The 22369-nt window shown below is 45.1% G+C and overlaps 2 protein-coding genes across 2 annotated transcripts in view; one reads left to right on the top strand and one right to left on the bottom strand.

Moving 5' to 3' along the window:
• Nucleotides 1–1282, top strand: part of LOC109889171 (myeloid-derived growth factor-like) — a 9290-nt gene extending 8008 nt beyond the window's left edge. Inside the window, exon 6 of the mRNA XM_020480393.2 lies at nt 63–1282. Coding sequence (XP_020335982.1) covers nt 63–142 — 80 coding nt within the window. The 3' untranslated portion in view covers nt 143–1282. The remainder of the gene's footprint in view (nt 1–62) is intronic.
• LOC109889170 (uncharacterized) overlaps nt 1–22369 on the bottom strand; it is a 23443-nt gene extending 1074 nt beyond the window's left edge. Inside the window, exons 1-2 of the mRNA XM_020480392.2 lie at nt 20250–22369; nt 4784–5675 (exon numbers count right to left, since the gene is read on the bottom strand). Coding sequence (XP_020335981.1) covers nt 4902–5675; nt 20250–21257 — 1782 coding nt within the window. The 5' untranslated portion in view covers nt 21258–22369 and the 3' untranslated portion in view covers nt 4784–4901. The remainder of the gene's footprint in view (nt 1–4783; nt 5676–20249) is intronic.

Here is a 22369-nt window from a genome sequence, read left to right as displayed (position 1 = left end):
TGAATGTTGTACTTGTGTTATGATGTTGTAGTAACTCCTTTCCTCTCCCATCACCCTTCCAGTAACCCACAAAGATGGGAAGTTCCGCGCTGAGCTCTCCAAACTGACTATTATTGGCCGGACACGACGCGATGAGCTTTGATTGGCTGGAAATCCGAATGACTGTTGTAATATAATCAAATGGTGACATCCAGGCGTGCTCTCAAGGCAGGCTATTGTGCTCTAATGTCGACAACAGTGGCAATTGAAGGACGATATTCAAGCACGAAGGACGATACAGTAATGAGTGACAGCCTTAGACCTTGGTGGTCTACAAATATGCTGTTGAATAAATCTATTGTTTTTTATTTGGAGTATTATGGCTTTACATGGAAAATTCATTATGTTCCATACTGTATGAGAATGCATATTGGGATGTCTGATCTTAACGGGTGTAGAGAGATATAGGTTCAGAGGATTTATTGGTCTTATGCTAAGCCAGGGAAATGTGAGTAATCATTTGTCTTCATCGTGCGCACGTTAAGATATATACATTTTTCCAATCTGCTTATTCTCTAAGCAAGTGAATGGTTAGTACAGATAATGTAGAGCATGGAGCCCCAGTTTATATGTTCTTTTGATCTAGATAGAGCACCTGATTCAACCAACCAATCATCATTCAATGCAGTTGATTTAGTTTATCTCCCTCCTCTCTCACTCCTACCAACAGTCTTAATGAAGCTAGGTGGAGCTTTAGAACAGATGCTTATTTGGCCTACCAGGATTAGAGACATATTGCCTTGATGTAGAGGATAGTTAGCTTGCCAGCACATACCAGGTTCATCCCTGTCCGTCTAGAGGAGGCCCTCACTCAGCGTTGATAGTGGAGTCCCTTGGCTCCCAAAAGGAAATACCACCGGGCACTTGTTTTTTTAATATATATTTTTCTACTCCTTGGATTTCTAAATCACAATGTGCAACTGATGGTCCAATAAAAGACATATTGTCTGGGAATGTGAAATGTGTGTTCTCAAGATTTCACAGTGCTGTCCATGCTCAGGTTTGATGGTTTTCAGCTTGGATTACTGTCAGAGTTCTGTGTGCTGATCTCATGCTCTTTTTTTATATTATTAGGACACACATTTTCAGTCCAGCAGATTCCAACATTATTACGTTCCATATGAAAATGTAGCTATAACACAAAGACGAAATTCGATGTGCATAATGTTTTTGGACCGTTTGCAAACAATGTAAAAAAAAGAATGATAAAATCGTTGAGTTAATAAAGCCGAATACAAACATGGTCTCTTTTTTTGCTTTCTTGAGTAAGGCAGCTCCAAAATGCAGGTGTTTCAGCCAAGCTCAGTGCTTTCTGTGGTGGTGGGGCATTCAGCGGAAAACAAACTCCCCTTTTCAGGATCCTGTCTTTCAAAGATAATTTGTAAAAATCCAAATAACTTCACAGATCTTCATTGTAAAGAGTTTAAACACTGTTTCCCATGCTTGTTCAATGAACCATAAACAATTAATGGACATGCACCTGTGGAATGGTCGTTAAGACACTAACAGCTTACAGACGGTAGGCAATTAAGGTCACAGCTATGAAAACTTAAAAACACCAAAGAAAGATGCCCAGGGTGTATGAACCTGCCTTAGGCATGCTACAAGGAGGCATGAGGTCTGCAGATGTGGCCAGGGCAATAAATTGCAATGTCCTTACTGTGAGACGCCTAAGACAGCACACAGGGAGACAGGACAGACAGCTGATCATCCTCGCAGTGGCAGACCACGTGTTACAACACCTGCACAGGATCGGTACATCCAAACATCACGCCTGCGGGACAAGTCCAGGATGGCAACCACAACTGCCCGAGTTACACCAGGAATTACACCACAATCCCTCCATCAGTGCTCAGACTGTCCGCAATAGGCTGAGAGAGGCTGGACTGAGGGCTTGTAGGCCTGTTGTAAGGCAGGTCCTCACCAGACATCACTGGCAACAACGTCGCCTATGGGCACAAACCCACTGTCGCTGGACCAGACAGGACTGGCAAAAAGTGCTCTTCACTGACTAGTCGCAGTTTTGTCTCACCAGGAGTGTTGGTTTGATTCGCGTTTATCGTTGAAGGAATGAGCGTTACACCGAGGCCTGTACTCTGGAGCGGGATCGATTTGGAGGTGGAGGTTCCGTCATGGTCTGGGGCGGTGCGTCACAGCATCATTGGACTGAGCTTGTTGTCATTGCAGGCAATCTCAACGCTGTGCATTACAGGGAAGACATCCTCCGCCCTCATGTGGTACCCTTGCAGGCTCATCCTGAAAAGACCCTCCAGCATGACAATGCCACCAGCCATACTGCTCATTCTGTGCGTGAGTCAGGAATGTCAGTATTCTGCCATGGCCAGCGAAGAGCCCTAATCTCAATCCCATTGAGCACGTCTGGGACCTGTTGGATCAGAGGGTGAGGGCTAGAGCCATTGCCCCAGGAAATGTCCGGGAACTTGCAGGTGCCTTGGTGGAAGAGTGGGGTAACATCTCACAGCAAGAACTGGCAAATCTGGTGCAGTCCATGAGAAGGAGATGTAGTGCAGTACTTAATGCAGCTCGTGGCCACACCAGATACTGACTGTTACTTTTGATTTTGAACCCCCCCCCCCCGCCCCTTTGTTCAGGGACACATTATTCCATTTCTGTTAGTCACATGTCTGTGGAACTTGTTCAGTTTATGTCTCAGTTGTTGAATCTTGTTAAGTTTGCTAAAAATGAACACAGTTGACAGTGAGAGGACGTTTCTTTTTTAGCTGAGTTTACGTAGCGTAGGGGTTGGTAATGTTCTCTAGTTGCGCCGTGATTGGCTCAGTGTTCTGTCACTCATGGGGACACTACGTCACCACCAAGTCTAAGGGTAGAGCTCAACAATTCAAGCCCCTTGTGTGCTGCCATAGAGTTACATTAGAAGAGCCCATCCAAGAAGGCTCAAGGTCATTGGCCACAGATAAAATTATGTCAAATCATGTTATATCTACAGTACCTTTGATTGGACTGATCATGTCAACATACTTTCAAAATCTTAGCTCGCAGTCATCATCCTGAATCAAGTTGACAATCTACTGGCAAATCTTTTTTTAATCCTTGTCATATGAAGGGAAATAATGAAGAGAATGTATAGATAAAACATATCGGTGCTCATCAACCATCAACCATTGGACATCAACATTACACAACAAATCGGAAGTTGCAAATTCAACAATGAGTGGTTTGGAAGGAATCAGTAGCTAACTGCAAGCATTGCAAAGCAATCACTAGCCTGCTATTCAGTGGAGTGACTGTGTGGTTCCAAGTCTGAGTTTCAGGGTCTCTTATCCAAGATTAAAATTATAAACATTCAACATTGGCCATGCTGTCAATGAAGCATGATTTGTGCTGCGCTCAAAACAACTTAACTTCGACTGGGAAATCTGACTTCAATGAGTTCAAGACAACTGGGAACTTGGGGAAAGGCCCTTTCCTGTTTCAGCATGACACTACCCCCATGCACAAAGCGAGGTCAATACAGAAATGGTTTGTCAATATCGGTGTGGAAGAACTTAACTGGCCTGCACAGAGCCCTGACCACAACCCCATCGAACACCTTTGGGATGAATTGGAACGCCGACTGCGAGCCAGGCCTAATCGCCCAACATAAGTGCCCGACCTCACTAATGCTCTTGTGGCTGAATGGAAGCAAGCCCCCGCAGCAATGTTCCAACATCTAGTGGAAAGCCTTCCCATAAGAGTGGAGGCTGTTGTAGCAGCAAAGGGGGGACCAACTTCATATTAATGCCCATGATTTTGGAATGACACGTTCGACGAACAGGTGTCCACATACTTTTGTTCATGTTGTGTATCTGTGACCAACAGATGCATATCTGTATTCCCAGTAATGTGAAATCCATAGATGAGGGCCTAATGAATTCATTTCAATCGACTGAATTCCTTATATGAGGAAAATATAAGTAAAATCTTTGAAATTGTTGCATGTTGCATTTATATTTTTGTTCAGTTTATGAACAGGTCGTCTCTATTGGCCATCTGTTACTACTATAACTGTTGACTTTAACTTCCCATCAGAAAACATAGCCAACTTTGTCTAAAAAAATGTATTGGAAGGTATTCCTAAAATCCCTAAATTTCCAGTACAAATGTATCTGCTGAAGTACATGTCAAGTCCACAAGATGGCATCAAATTAACTAAAAATACAAATTATCTACAACATGCACGTTACAACCACTGTGATACAGGCAGATTGATTCTGAACTATGGGCACCATGATACGACCCGATGAGTGCGTCATCATTTCTCTCTTTTGAATGCTCTCGGCCAGTTTGGACTGCGTTCCCCCATCTCTCTCTCTCTCTTCCTCTGTATTTCCTGATTGACATTTATAGGGAACAGATGGAGCTTGTGGATGAGGAGGGTTAGGTTAGGAATCACCACCAAGGGCCCTTTGAAGGGTAGGACTAATGGCCAGCTGCCCCACTGTCTCTGTCCCCCTCTCCCCTATCTCCCCCAGACACACTTCCAAGCACTGGGTGACCAAGTCAGCCAAGAGACATGGTACGCCAAAGAGATGCTCTCACTTCCTATTTGGTTGTGTCATCATTCTGCTAAGTGGGCATCTGCATCGGGCCCTAGTAGTTACAAGTGCGCCGAGCCAGGTGTTGCTGTCTCTTATCCTGTCTCTTATCCTTGGTCAGAGCCAAGCCAGAAAGGTGGAAAGGGTGTCAGGACAAATGCAGCAGAACTCTGCTGACATATACCTACCCCGAGACACCTCTCATCACCTTGGAAACGTGGGCTCTGCTCAAGTTGGCGAGCCTTAAATCACCCTCTGCTCCCTCAGCTCTGTGGTAGTTGCTCCATTAATCCAACCACCTCCCTCTCACACCGTGGTCGAGAGCAGTCTTCTCTTCACAGGATACGGGGGAGCCTTCTTGGGGTCCTTGCCTTTACTTGCCCCCCGATCAAAGTGCCCATCGTGCGGGTAAGGAGGCGGCTTGCGGCCCTTGGGCCCTGGAACTCTCCCTGGGCCGTGTGGGACTGTCTGGCCCTGCGTTAGCCCCAGCGATCTAGCAGATGTTGTCCTCACTCCCTCCAGCATGGTCTGGGTCTTACGGGCTCTGGGTGGGCTGACAGGGAGAGGTGACCTCATGGGTGACCCTGTTTGGGTTTCTAAGGTGACAGAAGGACCGAGAGCAGAGGGGTGAGGAGGGGAACTTATTTCATGGGGGGGAAGTCCAAGGATATGAAAGAGAGCAGAGTTAGAGGCATGGTTGAGGGGGTAATGTAAACTCTTGCTCTTGACTGAGGGATCATGGGTGAGGGTGAGGTGAGGTGGGTTGGTACTGATGGGGGACAGACCAGAGGTGGGAGGTCGAACAGGGTTACTCCTGTGAGGCCTGGGAGCAAGTTGGTGGGGAAGGCGGACCGGGCTGGAGGCAGGGTTGTGACGCTGGGGTGAGTTAGTCCTGATGAGGGAGGACAGAGCTGCGTCCCCCTGCCTGGCCTCCTCACCCCCTGGGCCTCTGGGCCTCTGATGGCTACTGCCCATCGTGACTCCACTGGAGGTGGAGCTACTGTCGCTGGGCAGGCTGGGGCTGGCTTCCCCTTCACTCAGGTCAATGGACGAGGTCAGCAGCTCAATCTGCTGCACCACCTGTGAAAGAGATTAAGATACACGTCAGAGATGGGGCTGGAGAGATGCGAGAAAATGAGATGGAGAAAATGTTTGATCTGCCTCAGCCTTTGCTGTGTGTGGTCGTACTGTTGCTAGGCAAATTGTTTTTCTCACTTAACTACTCTTCCTTCAGGTCCCTGACCACCTGGTCCAGTAAGAGATTTTCCTTGCACCACACTATAAGAACAGCATCGCTGGATGTTACTCCATACATTTATTTTACGTTCTACTATCATTTGCAATACCCCTGTGGAATACCCTTGCTCTCGGACTGCACTTATGCGGAACTTTCCCCCTGGCATGGCAGGAGTGCCATATACAGTACTGCAATGCAACAAGATAACGTGAGAGGGGCCGATTTACATGTCACTTTTATGGGATGAGAATATGAGCCAGGGCTCAGGCGTTTCCATAAATGGATTAAAAGCATGGTTCCAGCTGCTCCTCTGTCAGCATCTGGTGGTGGAAGGATTGGAGAGGAGAGGGTACCGCTGCTGAGCATCACTTTAAAACATTGCATACATTAGGTAAATGGAGCATAGCAGGGTCATTCCACGAAAAGATCACCTGTCTGCATACCTTTGATATTTTAAGCAGAAATTGTGCACCAATAGAAATGGTGTCCTTTAATATAGACCACATGGTCAATTTAATACATCAGATTTTTTTTAAATGAATTAAGTCTTGCTAAAGTGCCCAAATCCAGTATTTTAACATGTCCCTCTGTTCACCCCTTCTAAGAAGATTTTAACCCACTGAACCCTAAAACATTTTCACCATCATTGTAAAGCCATAGTTATTTTGTTGATTTGACAAGGTCATTTCTGAAGATGATTATTTATTTCATGTGATTAGTGATTAATAAAATAAAATACAAAAAACTCCCTGTTACGTGAACTGAACTTTTGCTTTAATATTTATTTCAAAATAAACATTGGACATTTAATAGTCAAATCATAGTGTAAAAGCAGTGAGCTGGTTCTACTCTTTGTGGCCATTGTTTGGTGTTTTGATGATGGGAAACTGAGCGGGTCAAGCATAACACATTAACCCTGTTACCAATAGATAGACAGGCTAGAAATGTTTCAACAATTTCATTTTGTAAAGTTTGCATTCAATTACCCCTCCCTGTTGCACACAGCAAGCTTCCATAGGGATTTATGACTAATTTAAGAGGAAATCGTCAACCCTGTAACTTTATTTGGAACTTAATTTTTGTATTTAATTAACTTCTTGAGATGGGAAACTTGTTTTTCATTAAGTTTAACATGTGCTCTTTATAACAGAATGTTAAAATGAGATGGGGGGAAAATGGACGAAGTTACACTACCCAGAAGGTTTTCTCATTTGATGGAACCATAGAGAATGATAGAGGCCTCTACTAGCCAAAAGCCTGTATTAGCATGGGCAGCACGATTGAGGACTTTCACCATTTTGAAGTAGTCAAGTGGGTGGGACGTCCAATGGGTTAAGGAAGGATCATATGATTCCACCCGGGTCATCAGGAGGGGTCAGCCAATGAATATACTCGTGAGAAGAAATTCCATAACGGCAGGTGGCAGTAAATCGGCAATATTGGCTTTATACCTGTTCAAACAACACACTACAAGTGGCAGAATGTATTCCTTTCAGTTTGTTTGCCAACAAAAGAGAATGGTGTTGGAATGTATAAAGGAAGTTTTACGGGCTCCTGACCAACTCTGCTATTTTGTATGTTTTTTTGCGCTGATCGGAACTTTTTTATACATTATGTTCCCGCCATCATTTCCTATGACCGAAAATAACTTATACGATTTCTACTTCAATGAGTTGGCGGCAGAGGGCATACTGCTCACCCAGGACCAGGCCGTAATCCCGACACTCGGAAGAGAAAGAGACGACAATATAGAGGCTGATTTGCGGGGTACCCTGATGAAACTACGGACAAGTAAATAATCCACCTCTACCCTCTGTTCTATTGGCGAATGTATAATCACTGGAGAAGGTACTGGACAAGCTCCGTTCGAGACTATCTTATCAACGGAACCTGAAGAACTGTAATATCCTATGTTTCTCGGAAACTTGGCTGAACAAGGACATGGATAATATTCTCTGGTTTTCTATGTATCGACAGGACAGAACGGTAGTGTAAGGTAAACTCAAGGGTGGTGGTGTGTCTCTTTGTTAGTTAGTAGTTGGTGCTCAATCTCTAATATTAGGTTTCAAGGTTCTGCTTGCCTGAGTTAGAACACCTCATGATAAGCTGTATACCATACTATTTACCAAATATTTACCATATTTTACGTAGCTGTTTATTTACCACCACAAACTGAGGCTGGCACTAAGACTGCACTCAACGAGCTGTATAAGGCCATAAGCAAACAATATGTTCATCCAGAGGTGGCGCTCCTGGTGGTCGGTGATTTTAATGCAGGAAAACTGAAATCCGTCTTCCCTCATTTCTACTAGCATGTCACCAGTGCAACTAGAGACAAAATAACTCTAGATCACCTTTACTCCACACTCTGACGCTCGTTGGATGTGGCAGTGTTGCAAACGGGTTACAAAGGGAAACTCCGCTGCAAGCTGCCCAGTGACGCGAGCCTACCAGACAAGTTAAATGCTTTCTATGCTCGCTTAGAGGCACGCAACACTGTACCATGCGTAAGAGCACAAGCTGTTCCCGGATGACTGTGTGATCACGCTCTACGTAGCCGATGTAAGAACTTTAAACAGGTTAACATTCACAAGGCCGCAGGGCCAAATGGATTACCAGGACGCATACTCAGCTGGCAAGTGTCTTCACTGATATTTTCAGCATCTCCCAAACCCAGTCTGTAATAAATACATGTTTCAAGCAGACCACCATAGTCCCTGTGCTAAAGAATGCCAAGGGAACCTGTCTAAATGACTATAACCCCTTAGCACTCACACCTGTAATCATGAAATTCTTTGAAAGGCTGGTCAAGGCTCACATCAACACCGTCATCCCAGACACCCTGGACCCACTCCAATTCGCATACCGCCTCAACAGATCCACAGATGATGCAATCTGTATGGCACTCCACACTGCCGTTTCCCACTTGAACAAAAGGAAGACCTACGTGAGAATGCTGTTCAATGACTACAGCTCAGCATTTTACACCATAATGCCCTACAAGCTCATCGCTAAGAGTAAGACCCTGGGACTGAACACCTCCCTTTGTAACTGGATCCTGGACTTCCTGATGGGATTCCCCTAGGCGGTGAGGGTAGGCAAAAACCCATCTGCCACACTGACACTCAACGCGGGGGCCACTCAGGGGTGCGTGCTTAGTCCCCTCCTGTACTCCCTGTTCACCCACGACCACATGGCTACGCATGACTCCAACCCCATTATTAAGTTTGCTGACAACACAACGGTGGTAGGCCTGATCACTGACGACGATGAGACAGCCTATAGGGAGGAGGTCAGAGACCTGGCAGTGTCGTGCCAGGACATCAACCTTTCCCTCAACGTCAGAAAGTCAAAGGAGCTGATTGTGGACTACAGGAAACGGATGGCTAAGTACGCCCCCATCCACATCACTATGGATCTATCATGGTCCAAATACACCAACACGGTTGTGAAGAGGGCACAACAACGCCTCTTCCCCCTTAGGCTGTAAAGATTTGGCATGGGCCCTCAGATCCTCAAAAAGTTATACAGCTGCACCATTGAGAGCATCTTGCCTAGCTACATCACCGCTTGGTATGGCAACTGATTCGTCATCCGACCGCAAGGCTTTACAGAGGATAGTGTGGGCAGCCCAGTACATCATTGTTGAGCTCCCTGTCATCTAGGACCTCTATACCAGGCGATGTCAGAGGAAAGCCATAACAATTGTCACAGACTCCAGCCACCCAAGTCATAGACTGTTCTCTCTGCTATCACACGGCAACGGTACCGATGCACCAAGTCTGGAACCAACAGGACCCTGAACAGCCTCTACCCTCAAGCTATAAGACTGCTAAATAGTTAGTTAAATAGTTAACCAAATAGCTACCTGGACTATCTACATGACCCTTTTTGCACAAACTTTTTTGACTCATCACATCCGTGCTCCTACCGTTTACTATCTAGCACTTTATTCCTAGTTATACAGTGGGTATAGAAAGTCACCACACCTTTTCAAAATGTTCACCTTTTGTTGCCTTACAGCCTGAAATGAAAATACATAAAATTATAATTTTTCCAGCTTTATTTACACACAGTAACCCACAATATCAATTGAAAAAAATTATCCCCAAAACAGTTAAATGCCCTATTTGGATAAGTCAACCCCCCCTTAGAATCAAGCTAATTGGCTTCCATCTGTGATCAGTTGTAGTGACGTTGATGAGTTCAGAATAAAAGCAGTTGTTCATAGAGGACTCCACTGCTTCATAGTAAAGAATCCATTATGGGCGGTACTTTCAAAAGATCTATCAGATCAAGTTGTGGAAAGCACAAGTCAGGGGATGGATATGAAAAGCTTTCAAATGCTTTGTCTATCCCTCGGAGCACAGTTAAGACCATTGGTGCGTATGGCACCACCCAGACCCTGTATAGATCAGGCCGTCCCTCCAAAATGGATGACCTGGCAAGGAGGAGACTGGTCAGATGCTACCAAGAAGCCCCATTGGCTTCAATCCGATTGACTTTGAAGGAGCTTCAGGCCTTTATGGCAAATATTGGTCAATGTGTGCATGTGACCACAATACCACAAGCGCTCCACAAATCTGGCCTCTATGGGAGGGTGGCAAGAAAAAAAACACTCCTCAAAAAAATACACATCAAGTCTGGTTTGAGCTTTGCCAAAACGCACATTGTAGATTCCGAGGCCAAGTGGCAAACGGTGCTGTGGTCAGATGAGACCAAATTCAACTTTTTGGCCTGAATGCAAAACGATATATCTGGCGAAAACCCAATACATCGTTCCACCCAAGGAACACCAAGTCTATAGTAAAGCACGGTGGTGGCAGTGGTAACGATGTGCTCTGAGAGTCGGGAAGCAAGTTCGGGGAGTATGTGTTTTAATAAATGAACACAACATAATACCAAATAAGAAACATGGGCAACGCACAGACATGACACAGAAACAATGGCGCCTGGGGAAGGAACCAAAGGAGTGACATGTAAAGGGCAGGTAATCAAGGAGGTGATGGAGTGCAGGTGAGTGTCATGCGCGTAACGATGTTGACAGGTGTGCTCCATAACGAGCAGCCTGGTGACCTAGAGGCCGGAGAGGGAGCACACGTGACAGCAGCATCCTGTTGAGGGGGTGTTTCTCTTCAGCAGGGAGCATTTGTCGGGATAGAAGGGAAAATGGACAGTGCAAAATACCGACAGATTTTTGAGAACATGCAGCCCTCTGCCAGGAAGTAAAAAATGGGAAGGTGGTTCACGTTTCAATATGACAATGATCCAAAGCACACCGCCAAAGTAATTGTACAGTGGCTGAAGGACAAGAAGGTGAATGTCCTTGAGTGGCCTAGTCAGAGCCCCGAACTAAATCCCATTGAGAATCTGTGGAATGACTTAAAGAGAGCGGTCACTATGCAATTTGACTGAGCTTGAACAATTCTGCAAGGAAGAATGGGAAACTATTGCACAGTCTAGACGTATTCAAAAATACTTATGGCTGTAATTCAAGCAGAAGGTGGTTCCACCAAGTATTAACTCAGAGGGGTGTTCACTTATCCAAATATGGTATTTTACTGTTTTAATTGTGGGTTAATTTTTCTCACTTGGATATTGTGGGTTACTGTGTGTAAATAAAAAGTCTGATTTTATGTGTTTTCATTTCAGGCTGTAAGGCAACAAAAGGTGAACATAGAATTACCTCGTACACCTGCACATCGACTTGGTACTGATGTTCCTTGTATATTATCGTTACTCATTGTGTATCTATTACTACTTTTATTATTACATGTTTTACTTTTCTATTATTTCTCTATTTTCTTTCTCTCTGCATTGTTGGGAAGGGCCCGTAAGCATTTCACTGTTAGTCCAAACCTGTTGTTTTGAAGCAAGTGACAAATAGCTTTTGTCCAGCTGTTCCGTGGACAGAATATGCGAACTGATTGCCCCCCATCTATCTTCAGAGCTCGTGCTGTTAGGTGACCTAAACTGGGACATGCTTAATACCCCGGCCATCCAACAATCTAAGCTTGATGCTCTCAATCTCACACAAATTATCAATGAATCTACCAGGTGCAACACCAAATCTGTAAACATCATCCTAACCAACCTGCCCTCCAAATACACCTCTGCTGAAAGCACCTTTGAAGAATAACCAGGATCTCAGCAATCACTGCCTCAATGCCTGCGTCCGTAATGGGTCCGCAGTCAAACAACCACCCCTCATCACTGTCAAACGCTCCCTAAAACACTTAAACGAGCAGACCTTTCTAATCAACCTGGTCTGGGAATCCTAGAAGGATATGGACATTCCGTCAATACAGGATGCCTGGTTATTCTTTAAAAGTGCTTTCCTCACCATCTTAAATAAGCATGCCCCTTTCAGAAAATGTAGAACCAGGACAGATATAGCCCTTGGTTCACTCCAGACCTCACTGCCCTCGACCAGCACAAAAACATCCTGTGACGTACTGCATTAGCATCGAATAGCCCCCGCGACATGCAACTTTTCAGGGAAGTTAGGAACCAATATACACAGGCAGTTAGGAAAGCAAAGGCTAGCTTTTTCAAACAGAAATTTGTATCCTGTAGCACTAACTCCAAAAAGTTCTGGGACACTGTAAAGTCCATGGAGAACAAGAGCACCTCCTCCCAACTGCCCACTGCACTGAGGCTTGGAAACACTGTCACCACCGATAAATCCGCGATAATTGAGAATTTCAATAAGCATTTCTCTACGGCTGGCCATGCTTTCCACCTGGCTACCCTTACCCCGGTCAACAGCCCTGCACCCCTCACTGCAACTTGCCCAAGCCTCCCCATTTCTCCTTCACCCATATCCAGATAGCTGATGTTCTGAAAGAGCTGCAAAATCTGGACCCCTACAAATCAGCAGGGCTAGACAATCTGGACCCTCTCTTCCTAAAACTATCCGCCGAAATTGTTGCAACCCCTATTACTAGCTTGTTCAACCTCTCTTTCGTATTGTCTGAGATCCCCAAAGATTGGAAAGCTGCCGCGGTCATCCCCCTCTTCAAAGGGGAGACACTCTAGACCCAAATTGCTACAGACCTACATCTATCCTACCCTGCCTTTCTAAGGTCTTCAAAAGCCAAGTTAACAAACAGATCACTGACCATTTTTTAATCCCAACGTACCTTCTCTGCTATGCAATCTGGTTTCAGAGCTGGTCAGGGGTGCACCTCAACCATGCTCAAGGTCCTAAATGATATCATAACTGCAATCGATGAGAGACATTACTGTGCAGCCGTATTCATCGACCTGGCCAAGGCTTTCGACTCAGTCAATCACCACATTCTTATTGGCAGACTCGACAGCTTTGGTTTCTCAAATGATTGCCTCGCCTGGTTCACCAACTACTTCTCTGATAGAGTTCAGTGTGTCAAATCGGAGGGCCTGTTGTCCGGACCTCTGGCAGTCTCTATGGGGATGCCACATGGTTCAATTCTCGGGCTGACTCTATTCTCTGTATACTTCAATGATGTTGCTCTTGCTGCTGGTGATTCACTGATCCACCTCTACGCAGATGACACCATTCTTTGTACTTCTGGCCCTTCTTTGGACACTGTGTTAACTAACCTCCAGACGAGCTTCATTGCAAGTAATAAATGCAAGTAAATCTAAATGCATGCTCTTCAATCGAACACTGCCCGCACCTGGCCGCCCGTCCAGCATCACTACTCTGGATGGTTCTGACTTAGAATATGTAGACAACTACAAATACCCAGGTGTCTAGTTAGACTGTAAACTCTCCAATCCAAAAAAGCATCTCCAATCCAAAATGAAATCTAGAATCGGTTTCCTATTCCGCAACAAAGCATCCTTCACTCATGCTGCCAAACATACCCTCGTAAAACTGACCATCCTACCGGTCCTCGACTTCGGCAATGACATTTATAAAATAGGCTCCAACACCCTACTCAACAAATTGGATGTAGTCTATCACAGTGCCATCCGTTTTGTCACCAAAGCCCCATATACTACCCACCACTGCGACCTGTACGCTCTCGTTGGCTGGCCCTCGCTTCATACTTGTCGCCAAACCCACTGGCTCCAGGTCATCTACAAGTCTCTGCTAGGTAAAGCCCCGCCTTATCTCAGCTCACTGGTCACCATAGCAGCACCCACTCATAGCACGCACTCCAGCAGGTATGTCTCTCTGGTCACCCCCAAAGCCAATTCCCCCTTTGGCCGCCTTTCCTTCCAGTTCTCTGCTGCCAATGACTGGAACGAACTGCAAAAATCACTGAAGCTGGAGACTCCTATCTCCCTCACTAGCTTTAAGCACCAGCTATCAAAGCAGCTCACAGATCACTGCACCTGGGGCCTGTTGCACAAAAGTAGAATTAAGACATCCGGGATAAATGACTCAGCTGAGCTCAATGAAGCCAAAACATGTGCGTCCAGGCTTAATTGGTTGCACAAAGACCAAGCCAGGATGAGCAGACACGGATTCATTAAGCCAGGTGAAACCAATCCTGGATAGGTGCGCGCTCACGGCTCACTCAAATAGACCCCGCCACAGATCACAGATTAACTGATTTACCATGGCAACTAGAGCCGCGTACTTTTCCCCGTCGGAAGCACAAATCCTCATGGAGGCATACGAGGAGGTAAAAGATATAATTAAGAAGAAAGGCAACACCGCCACAGTGATAAAGCAAAGAGAAAAAGCGTGGCAAAGTATTGCAGACCGCCTGAATGCGTAAGTAGTGCACAATTACACACTCACCGCTCCGCTGAAACATCACAATTACAATTCAAATATTTAATTCACATCTCCAAAAATGCAGTTGTACTGTAATTATGAAACGGTTAAATTTTTTATTGAAATGCACTGCAGATATGAGTGAAATTGTGTAAAGTAACTCCATCACACTGTATAAAGCTATGATACATTTTTTGATATTTTTACTGAAAACAAGACAAAAATACCAAGTAATTTTTTGCAGTGTGACTCCATTAAATGTGTGTGTGTGTGTGTGTGTGTGTGTGTGTGTGTGTGTGTGTGTGTGTGTGTGTAGATTAAACATGAACGGGCCAAAACGGACATGGCAGCAGGTCAAAATCAAATACAAGAACATTCTGCAGAATGGTATGGTCCCTGACTAATATTTAACAAAGCACAAGCATATATTGTACCCAGAAGGTGCCTGCTCACACATTGTCTGTACTGTTTTAGCAGTGAAAAAGAATACCCACAGACAAGGCACGGGTGGTGGGTCACCAAAGGCTGACCTTACCCCAGCAGAGGACATGGCCTTGGAGCTAAATAAAGGCAGGCCCGTCTTAGAGGGGATCCCTGGGGGGAAAGAGACGAGCATAGGTTCCTCCCAAGATGCCACCCGCTTCATTCAAGGTATGTCCTTCCATCTCTACATGGGATACAACCACATTCATATTGAATCAATTTGGACTGTCTGACTTTGGTTTACCTATTGCCTTGCAGTGTCTGGCAGCACTGTGTTCCTGTTAGAGCCACCAGCACAAGCACCAGACGATGCTGATCCAGTGAGTACTCCATCAAAGGCATACTGTAGGCCTGGCATGTCTTGTCTACTAGCTTCAATATGAATCCGATTAAATGTGATAGGGTGAAGGCCCCAGTGCAGCAGCAACAGCACATGATGGAGACGATGATGAGGAGGAGACCATCTCTCTGGATTCCAGAAGGCATGAGGTATCATGTTAAGACTGTGAAAGTACTATTTACTCTACAATGGTGAGGAGTCCTCATCAAAATCAAAAAATCTAATTTCTTTTACAGGACCCAGATGCTATACAGTGGGAAAACCAGCCTGGCAACATAGTGCGTCTTAATAAAAGGACACCACATCCTGCCAAATTCCAGCTGCGCTAATTGTATTGTGTTCACAGAGCTCACAAGCTATCAGAAAGTTGTATGGCAACCACCTCCGGCGCCAAATAGAACTGGCAGACATAGACATTCAGTACAAGAAGAAAAAGATGGAAAATCTTGCACTGGAGTTCGAAATAAAAAAGAGGACAATTAGGAAACTGGACCTTGAAATAAAAAAAGGGAGGTGAGATATGCCTTCAATGTACACTGTATGCTAACTGTAACACAAATGTATTAATCATTATTTTTCTTTCCTCCCCCAGCTCCAAGAAGATGACACAGCTCAAAATAAAAATTAGGTATATTCTCGTAAAGTCAAGTGAGCCATGACATATGAGCTCTTATTGTGAGCACACAGGACGGTGGCATCTTTCTAAGGTTTTTTTTATTTTCCCAGCAATCAGTACAACCAAGTCATCGTTATAAGGCATCGCCCTCTTTTGCCCAACCCCCCAGCACCAGGTGTGGCCACTAGCCTATATGAAGGCCCAAAATTGTGTGTTCCTTTCTGCTCTGACAATGGCATGCCCATTCGTGCGAGATGTGGTGGATGAAGAAGCACTTGTGCTGAGGAGAGCCTTCAGGCGAGAAAGGGTCTTCAGGGACCGGTTGGACCCACTGGCCTTCCCTGATGACCATCTATATGAAAGATACAGGTTTTCTGCAGATGGCATCAGGTATCTATGCAGACTACTGGGTCCCAGGATTAAGCACCGCACTGCACGGAGCCATGCACTGAGTGTGGAGCAAATGGTTTGTGTGGCCTTGCGCTTTTTTGCTAGTGGAGCCTTCCTGTACTCAGTGGGGGATGCAGAACAGCTGAACAAGGCCACAATTTGCCGCACAATAAGGAGTGTGTGTCTGGCTATCAAAGCATTAGCAGATGTCTTCATCTCCTTCCCTGGCCACAGAAGACTCTGTGACATCAAAGAGGAGTTCTATAGGATTGCAGGTAAGAGGATCTACAAATTACAGGACAACTGTTAACACATAGTAGGATACTCATTACTTTGTGTGACAGGTTTCCCCAATGTCATTGGTGCAGTGGACTGCACACACATAAGGATAAAAGCCCCCTCAGGTGCCCATGAGGCTGATTTTGTGAATAGGAAATCCTTTCACAGCATTAATGTTCAGGTGAACATAACTTTTTGATATTGTCCATTGACGAACACTCTGCATTGCCAGTGATGTGCATTGATTGGTGTAATATTCCTCATCTTATGATTTCAGATGGTCTGCAATGCTGACTGTGTGATCAGCAATGTTGTGGCAAAATGGCCTGGCTCAGTCCATGACTCCAGAATCTTTCGGGCCTCTGAAATCTATCAGTGCCTATCACAAGGTAAGCCACACAACCCCTATTTATAACCATCATGGCTGTGTCAAGAATATCACTGTGTTTATGAGGTAGTAATGATGAGATTTTGTGTTGACAGGTGAATTCTCTGGTGTGTTGCTGGGAGACAGGGGGTATGGCTGCCAGCCTTTTCTCCTGACACCTTTCACAGACCCCCAGGAAGCACAGCAGGCCTACAACCATGCCCATGCCAGGACCAGGGCCAGAGTTGAAATGACCTTTGGCCTCCTGAAGGCACGCTTTCACTGCCTTCACAAATTAAGGGTCAGCCCTGTTAGGGCATGTGATATTACTGTTGCTTGTGCTGTCCTCCACAATGTGGCCTGCCTGAGGAAGGAGAGGGCCCCCAGAGTGCCACCAGCCATGGACTGGGACAATCCGGCAATCTTCCCTGATGACGACAGTGGTCGGCTGCTGAGGGACCAATATGTGTTGAATTATTTTAGTTAGTATGTGTGCTTTCAATTTTGGTTAAATATGTCCTGCGGTGGCAGAGGAATTTGGGTTTTTTTGGGTTCGTTTTTTGACGAATTTGGCCTCTTATGATGTTTGTGCGGTATACTGTGTGTAATACAAGGCTGCAGGGAGGCTACTGCATCCATTCATTTGTCTGTTCAGTTGATGTGTATGGATTTGTCCTGCATTTATTTTAGTGTGCAGACATGCAGGGTGTGTTATATACAGACCTTTGAATGTGTATGTATCATTTTGTATAATATGCTTGGATTCTGTGCTTTCCATCTTGTAGAGTCACTGTGACTTCAGTTTCGAAAGGAGCTGATGGTTTACCTGCTTTGTTTTGTCCTTATTCAATAAAGGAACATAATGTTACACATTGTGTTTTTATATTCATATGGAATGTGTATTTGTTTATATGACAGAGTACTAGGACCACACTGAAGAAAAAGGATGAAGTCATAAATTTATGAGGCTGGTTCTTTCTGCAGAAAAGCTACATATTGTTTTTACAGTTTTGATACTTATGACAATGTGATACTTAATATTCTGGCACATCAGCATGTCTTTGTTTATGAAACCATACTGAAGTACAATTTCACGAAATGCCCCACATCTGTCATTTTAACAACTGTCCTCCTTTAAAACAACTGGTTACAATATTATGACTTGTGTTTTTTTCCCCTCTGTGGCCCTAATATTCTATCATTTTATATATAGCCTTATAGTCTATGGGAAACTGTAAATTATCTAATGATAGCAACATCATCTAAAAATCATTTTTTTATCCAAAATCATTGAAATTAATGATCACAAACGTTTAAATAATAACAGTGGGTCTAGTTATGTGATAACAATGTATAGTGAGCAGTGAAATAACTATTGGTTTCCATTTGTGGTGACTGCTGACTGACATTAGGGATGAGATTAAATAGATCCTGGAATTTAGCCTGGTCTGGAGCAGGCTAGCTCCACAGAATAGATCTCCATGGTAATTTATACCATAACATATCCTCCTGCCCCCTATCCATCTTTAGTGCAACCGGATTACGGATCAATTGAGCCAGGATCACCAAGATATCCTGGCTTAATCCCTTATCCTAGTTTTGTGCAACAGGCCCCTGTACATAGCCCATCTGTAAACAGCCCATCCAACTACCTCATCCACATACTGTCACGTTCTGACCTTAGTTCCTTTGTTTTGTCTTTTGTTTTAGTATGGTCAGGGCGTGAGTTGGGTGGGTTGTCTGTTAGTTTTTCTATGATTTTCTATTTATGTGTTTGGCCTGGTATGGTTCTCAATCAGAGGCAGCTGTCAATCGTTGTCCCTGATTGAGAACCATATTTAGGTAGCCTGTTTTCGAATGTGTTTTGTGGGTGGTTGTTTTCAGTCTTTGTGTGTCTACACCAGACAGAACTGTTCCAGTTGTTTCTTTGTTGTTCAGTGTTCTTTGTTATTCTCTAGGGAGTTTTTCCTAGCCACCGTGCTTCTACACCTGCATTGCTTGCTGTTTGGGGTTTTAGGCTGGGTTTCTGTACAGCACTTTGAGATATCAGCTGATGTACGAAGGGCTATATAAATAAATTTGATTTGATTTGTTCAGTTTACTTTATTAAAAAGGTGAATACGTACCACGCTGCGCATTGGTCCTCACCTTATTCCACCGACGACGGCCGATACACATACTGTATTTATTTATTTATTTATCTTGCTCCTTTGCACCACATTATCTCTGTTTTTACATTAATCTTCTGCACACCTACTATTCCAGTGTTTAATTGGTATATTGTAATTATTTTGCCATTGTGGCCTATTTATTGCCTTACCTCCCTTATCCTACCTCATTTGCACACACTGTATATAGACTTTTTCTACTGTATTATTGACTGTATGTTTGTTTATCCATGTGTAACTCTGTGTTGTTTGTGTTGAACTGCTGTCCTTTATCTTGGCCAGGTCACAGTTGTAAATGAGAACTTGTTCTCAACTAGCCTACCTGGTTAAATAAAGGTGAAATAAAAAAATAAAAAAATAGATTTGAAGAAGAAAATGTTCTAGTTTAAAATGGAGATTTCCTCAATGGCTCGGCCCGTGCGCTCACAGACGTCATAATGGAAACGATATAGGGATGCTTTCTCTATCATTCTCTATGGGTGGAACGACCCAGCAAACACCACTTCCTCCCTTTAAAAATGCAGTGAAATCTTCACTTCTATGCTGTTTCATAGATAAGACTGTCACACTGTGGTGGAGAGACGCTTTGCAAGCAGTATAACAGTGTATATCAATTCAGACGCCTTTTTAATGCATGTTAAAGTATCAAACGTATGAACTGGTATTATGCTCTTTCTGGGAAGTGCAAAAGTAGCACACTGTACAACTGCTCTTCGCAGTCTCTTCAGGACCTGAAATAGTGTGATAATATGTTTATACAAATATCAAAAGAACATCAAAGAAAGCACCTGAAATATTTTGAAGGCTAAATGACAATACCAGGATATAGCTCACTATCCCCTCCCAAAACAACTTTTTTTCCAAGTATTTGACACTTATTGAGACAGTTTGGAAATCAGAAGAGTGGGATGCGGGGATTGAACCCCAGTCTCCGTTGTTCATGTGATTTGTGCTGGGGAGTGTTACCACTACACCACAGCTCTGCATGAGAAACAGCTTTAAATCCCCCCATCAAAGATAGACCCTATCTGTAACTTATAGGCAAACAGAAACATCTTTACCTCCTTCATCTCCTGATGGATGTCCTTCAGGCCTCCTAGAACCTCCTCCAGGTTCTCCAACACTCTCCGGATCTGATCCCGGACCACCTTCCGGTGGCTCCTCTTCGACCCAGTCAGCCCTGGCCCTCTCCTGGAGCCATGGTGGCCGCTGGCGGGCCTGGTCTGGACATCCTCTGGGGTGGGACAGGGCTTACTGGGGCTCTGCTGGGGTCGGAGAGTGGGACCTCCCATATTTCTCTGAGGAACCTCTGTAGAGAATATGACCTCATGCAGAGAGCTGGGTCCATTGTAACCCTCAACAGGTTTAGTCAAGTATTTCTGGTCTCTTCTGGTCTCTGGTCCACCTACTGGTTTAGTCAAGTCTCTCTGGATGTTTCTGACTTTTTTGGGGGTGGAACTCAAGGTAGAACCGAAACTCTGGTGTCTGGGTAAGCCCTGTGTGGCTGTGGTTGAATCCACCCAGCTGGATTTATGAAGGTTTCTCTGACAGGTCTGTCTGGGGTAACCCCAAAGCTGGTCCTCCAAACAAACAGGCACTTTACAGCCGTCTTGACCTTTGAACTGTGTTGGTGGAGCGGGGGCCGTAACGTAGTTCCTGACTGAGGGGTGTGGTAACGTCTGGCGGTGGTTCCAAACAAAGGAGCGTTCTGTGTAGTGTTTCCTGACAGATGCGCTGTGTCTCAGGCCTGGCTCTGGAGACGGGACCTGGCTCCACCTGGAAGGACTGCCAACTTGGCTTCTTAAATCTAGCTCCTCCAATCCCAGTCCATTCAAATGGGGACCCATCCTTTCCTTCCCATGTATATTGTTGATAACCTCTTGTGATTTAAAGCCTACCTCTTTGGCTCTGTTGGGATAGGTAAGGTTGGCATCAGTCCGCCTGCGCTGCCCATTGAGTCCCATGTCACTGTGATGGGCCCTGAATCTATTGTGGAGCCAGAGGTTGAGATGAGGGTTGCTGTGCTGAAAGCCTCTGTGCTCCCCAGGCGCTCTGGTGTCTGAGAACATGACGGAAGCAGTCCAGCAGCCACAGAGGAAGACTCCTTAAAGAATTAGCTTTGTCCCTCCAGCTTCCCGCCCTTGACATTCACATGGAATGTTTTTCTCATTGACTTCTCCCTCTCCCGCTCTTTTCCTCTCTCTCGAAAACTTTCTTCCGCTTATTTCTCCTCAGACCCCCACCCACCCGCTCCCCTTTCCTGTCCAAGCCTGTTTCTGATTGTATCCCTTTGTTTTTTCTCTCTTTCTCTTCCTGGTCCTCCCCCCTCACTCTCCGTCTTAGCACGCTCTGATCCTTACTGCTTCCCCTGGTTGCCCTCTCTGCTGCTCATGGCCTCTCTGTCTTCCTCTCCCTGCGTCTCTGGCTCAGTGGCTGTGGCACGCTTCCTGTCTTCCCCCCTCTCTCTCTCTCTCTCTCTCTCACACTCATTCCCCCTGCCGCCCAGCACTGCGCTGTCTCCCTTTCTCGCTCTTTATTCCTCCCACTCCTTCTCACTGCTGTACCTCCCTCTGTACCTTTCTCCCTCTTCCCATCTCTCTCTCTGTATGTCTGTCTCTTTCTCTCCCATTTAACCCGCTTGTAGAGTGAGACTAGTGGAACTTCAATCAAGATTTTTGTTTTTTAATCCCTGGTAGACGCTGTGTCCCCACGTGAGCCTCCCCACTCCGCCTCTCATCTGATTACTCCTGTTCAGCTTGGGATACCAGAAGGGGCGAGAAGGGGATAAGGAGGGGGTGGGGTGGGTGCACAACACTGCACCCGTAGCACACAGCAGTTAGCTACACAGACATAAAATCCCTGAGCAGATACAATCTGTAACACACCTGTCCCGGCCCGTTAACTACAGTATTGTCACCTATGGAGCTGAGGCACCTCTTGTTGTTTCCTGTTATTTTCTGCTTGTATGACTTCTATTTGTTCCAGTTATGCAGTGGCAGCTGCTATTTGAAGCTTGATTCAAATCCCATCATGGCTTGGCAACTGTCTGGATTAGTTGTGATGTGTCTGACAAACCCAGAGATGCCTCCTAGGGGTCTTTTGACTCACTGTGCGACTCCCTCCTTGGATGCACCCTAAACGAGACAATGGCAGTCACTGAGAACACTGATAGTGTCTGTCA

Source organism: Oncorhynchus kisutch, linkage group LG4 (assembly GCF_002021735.2).
Source record: "Oncorhynchus kisutch isolate 150728-3 linkage group LG4, Okis_V2, whole genome shotgun sequence".
NCBI lineage: Eukaryota > Metazoa > Chordata > Actinopteri > Salmoniformes > Salmonidae > Oncorhynchus > Oncorhynchus kisutch.
This window is presented reverse-complemented; position numbering and strand designations above follow the sequence as displayed.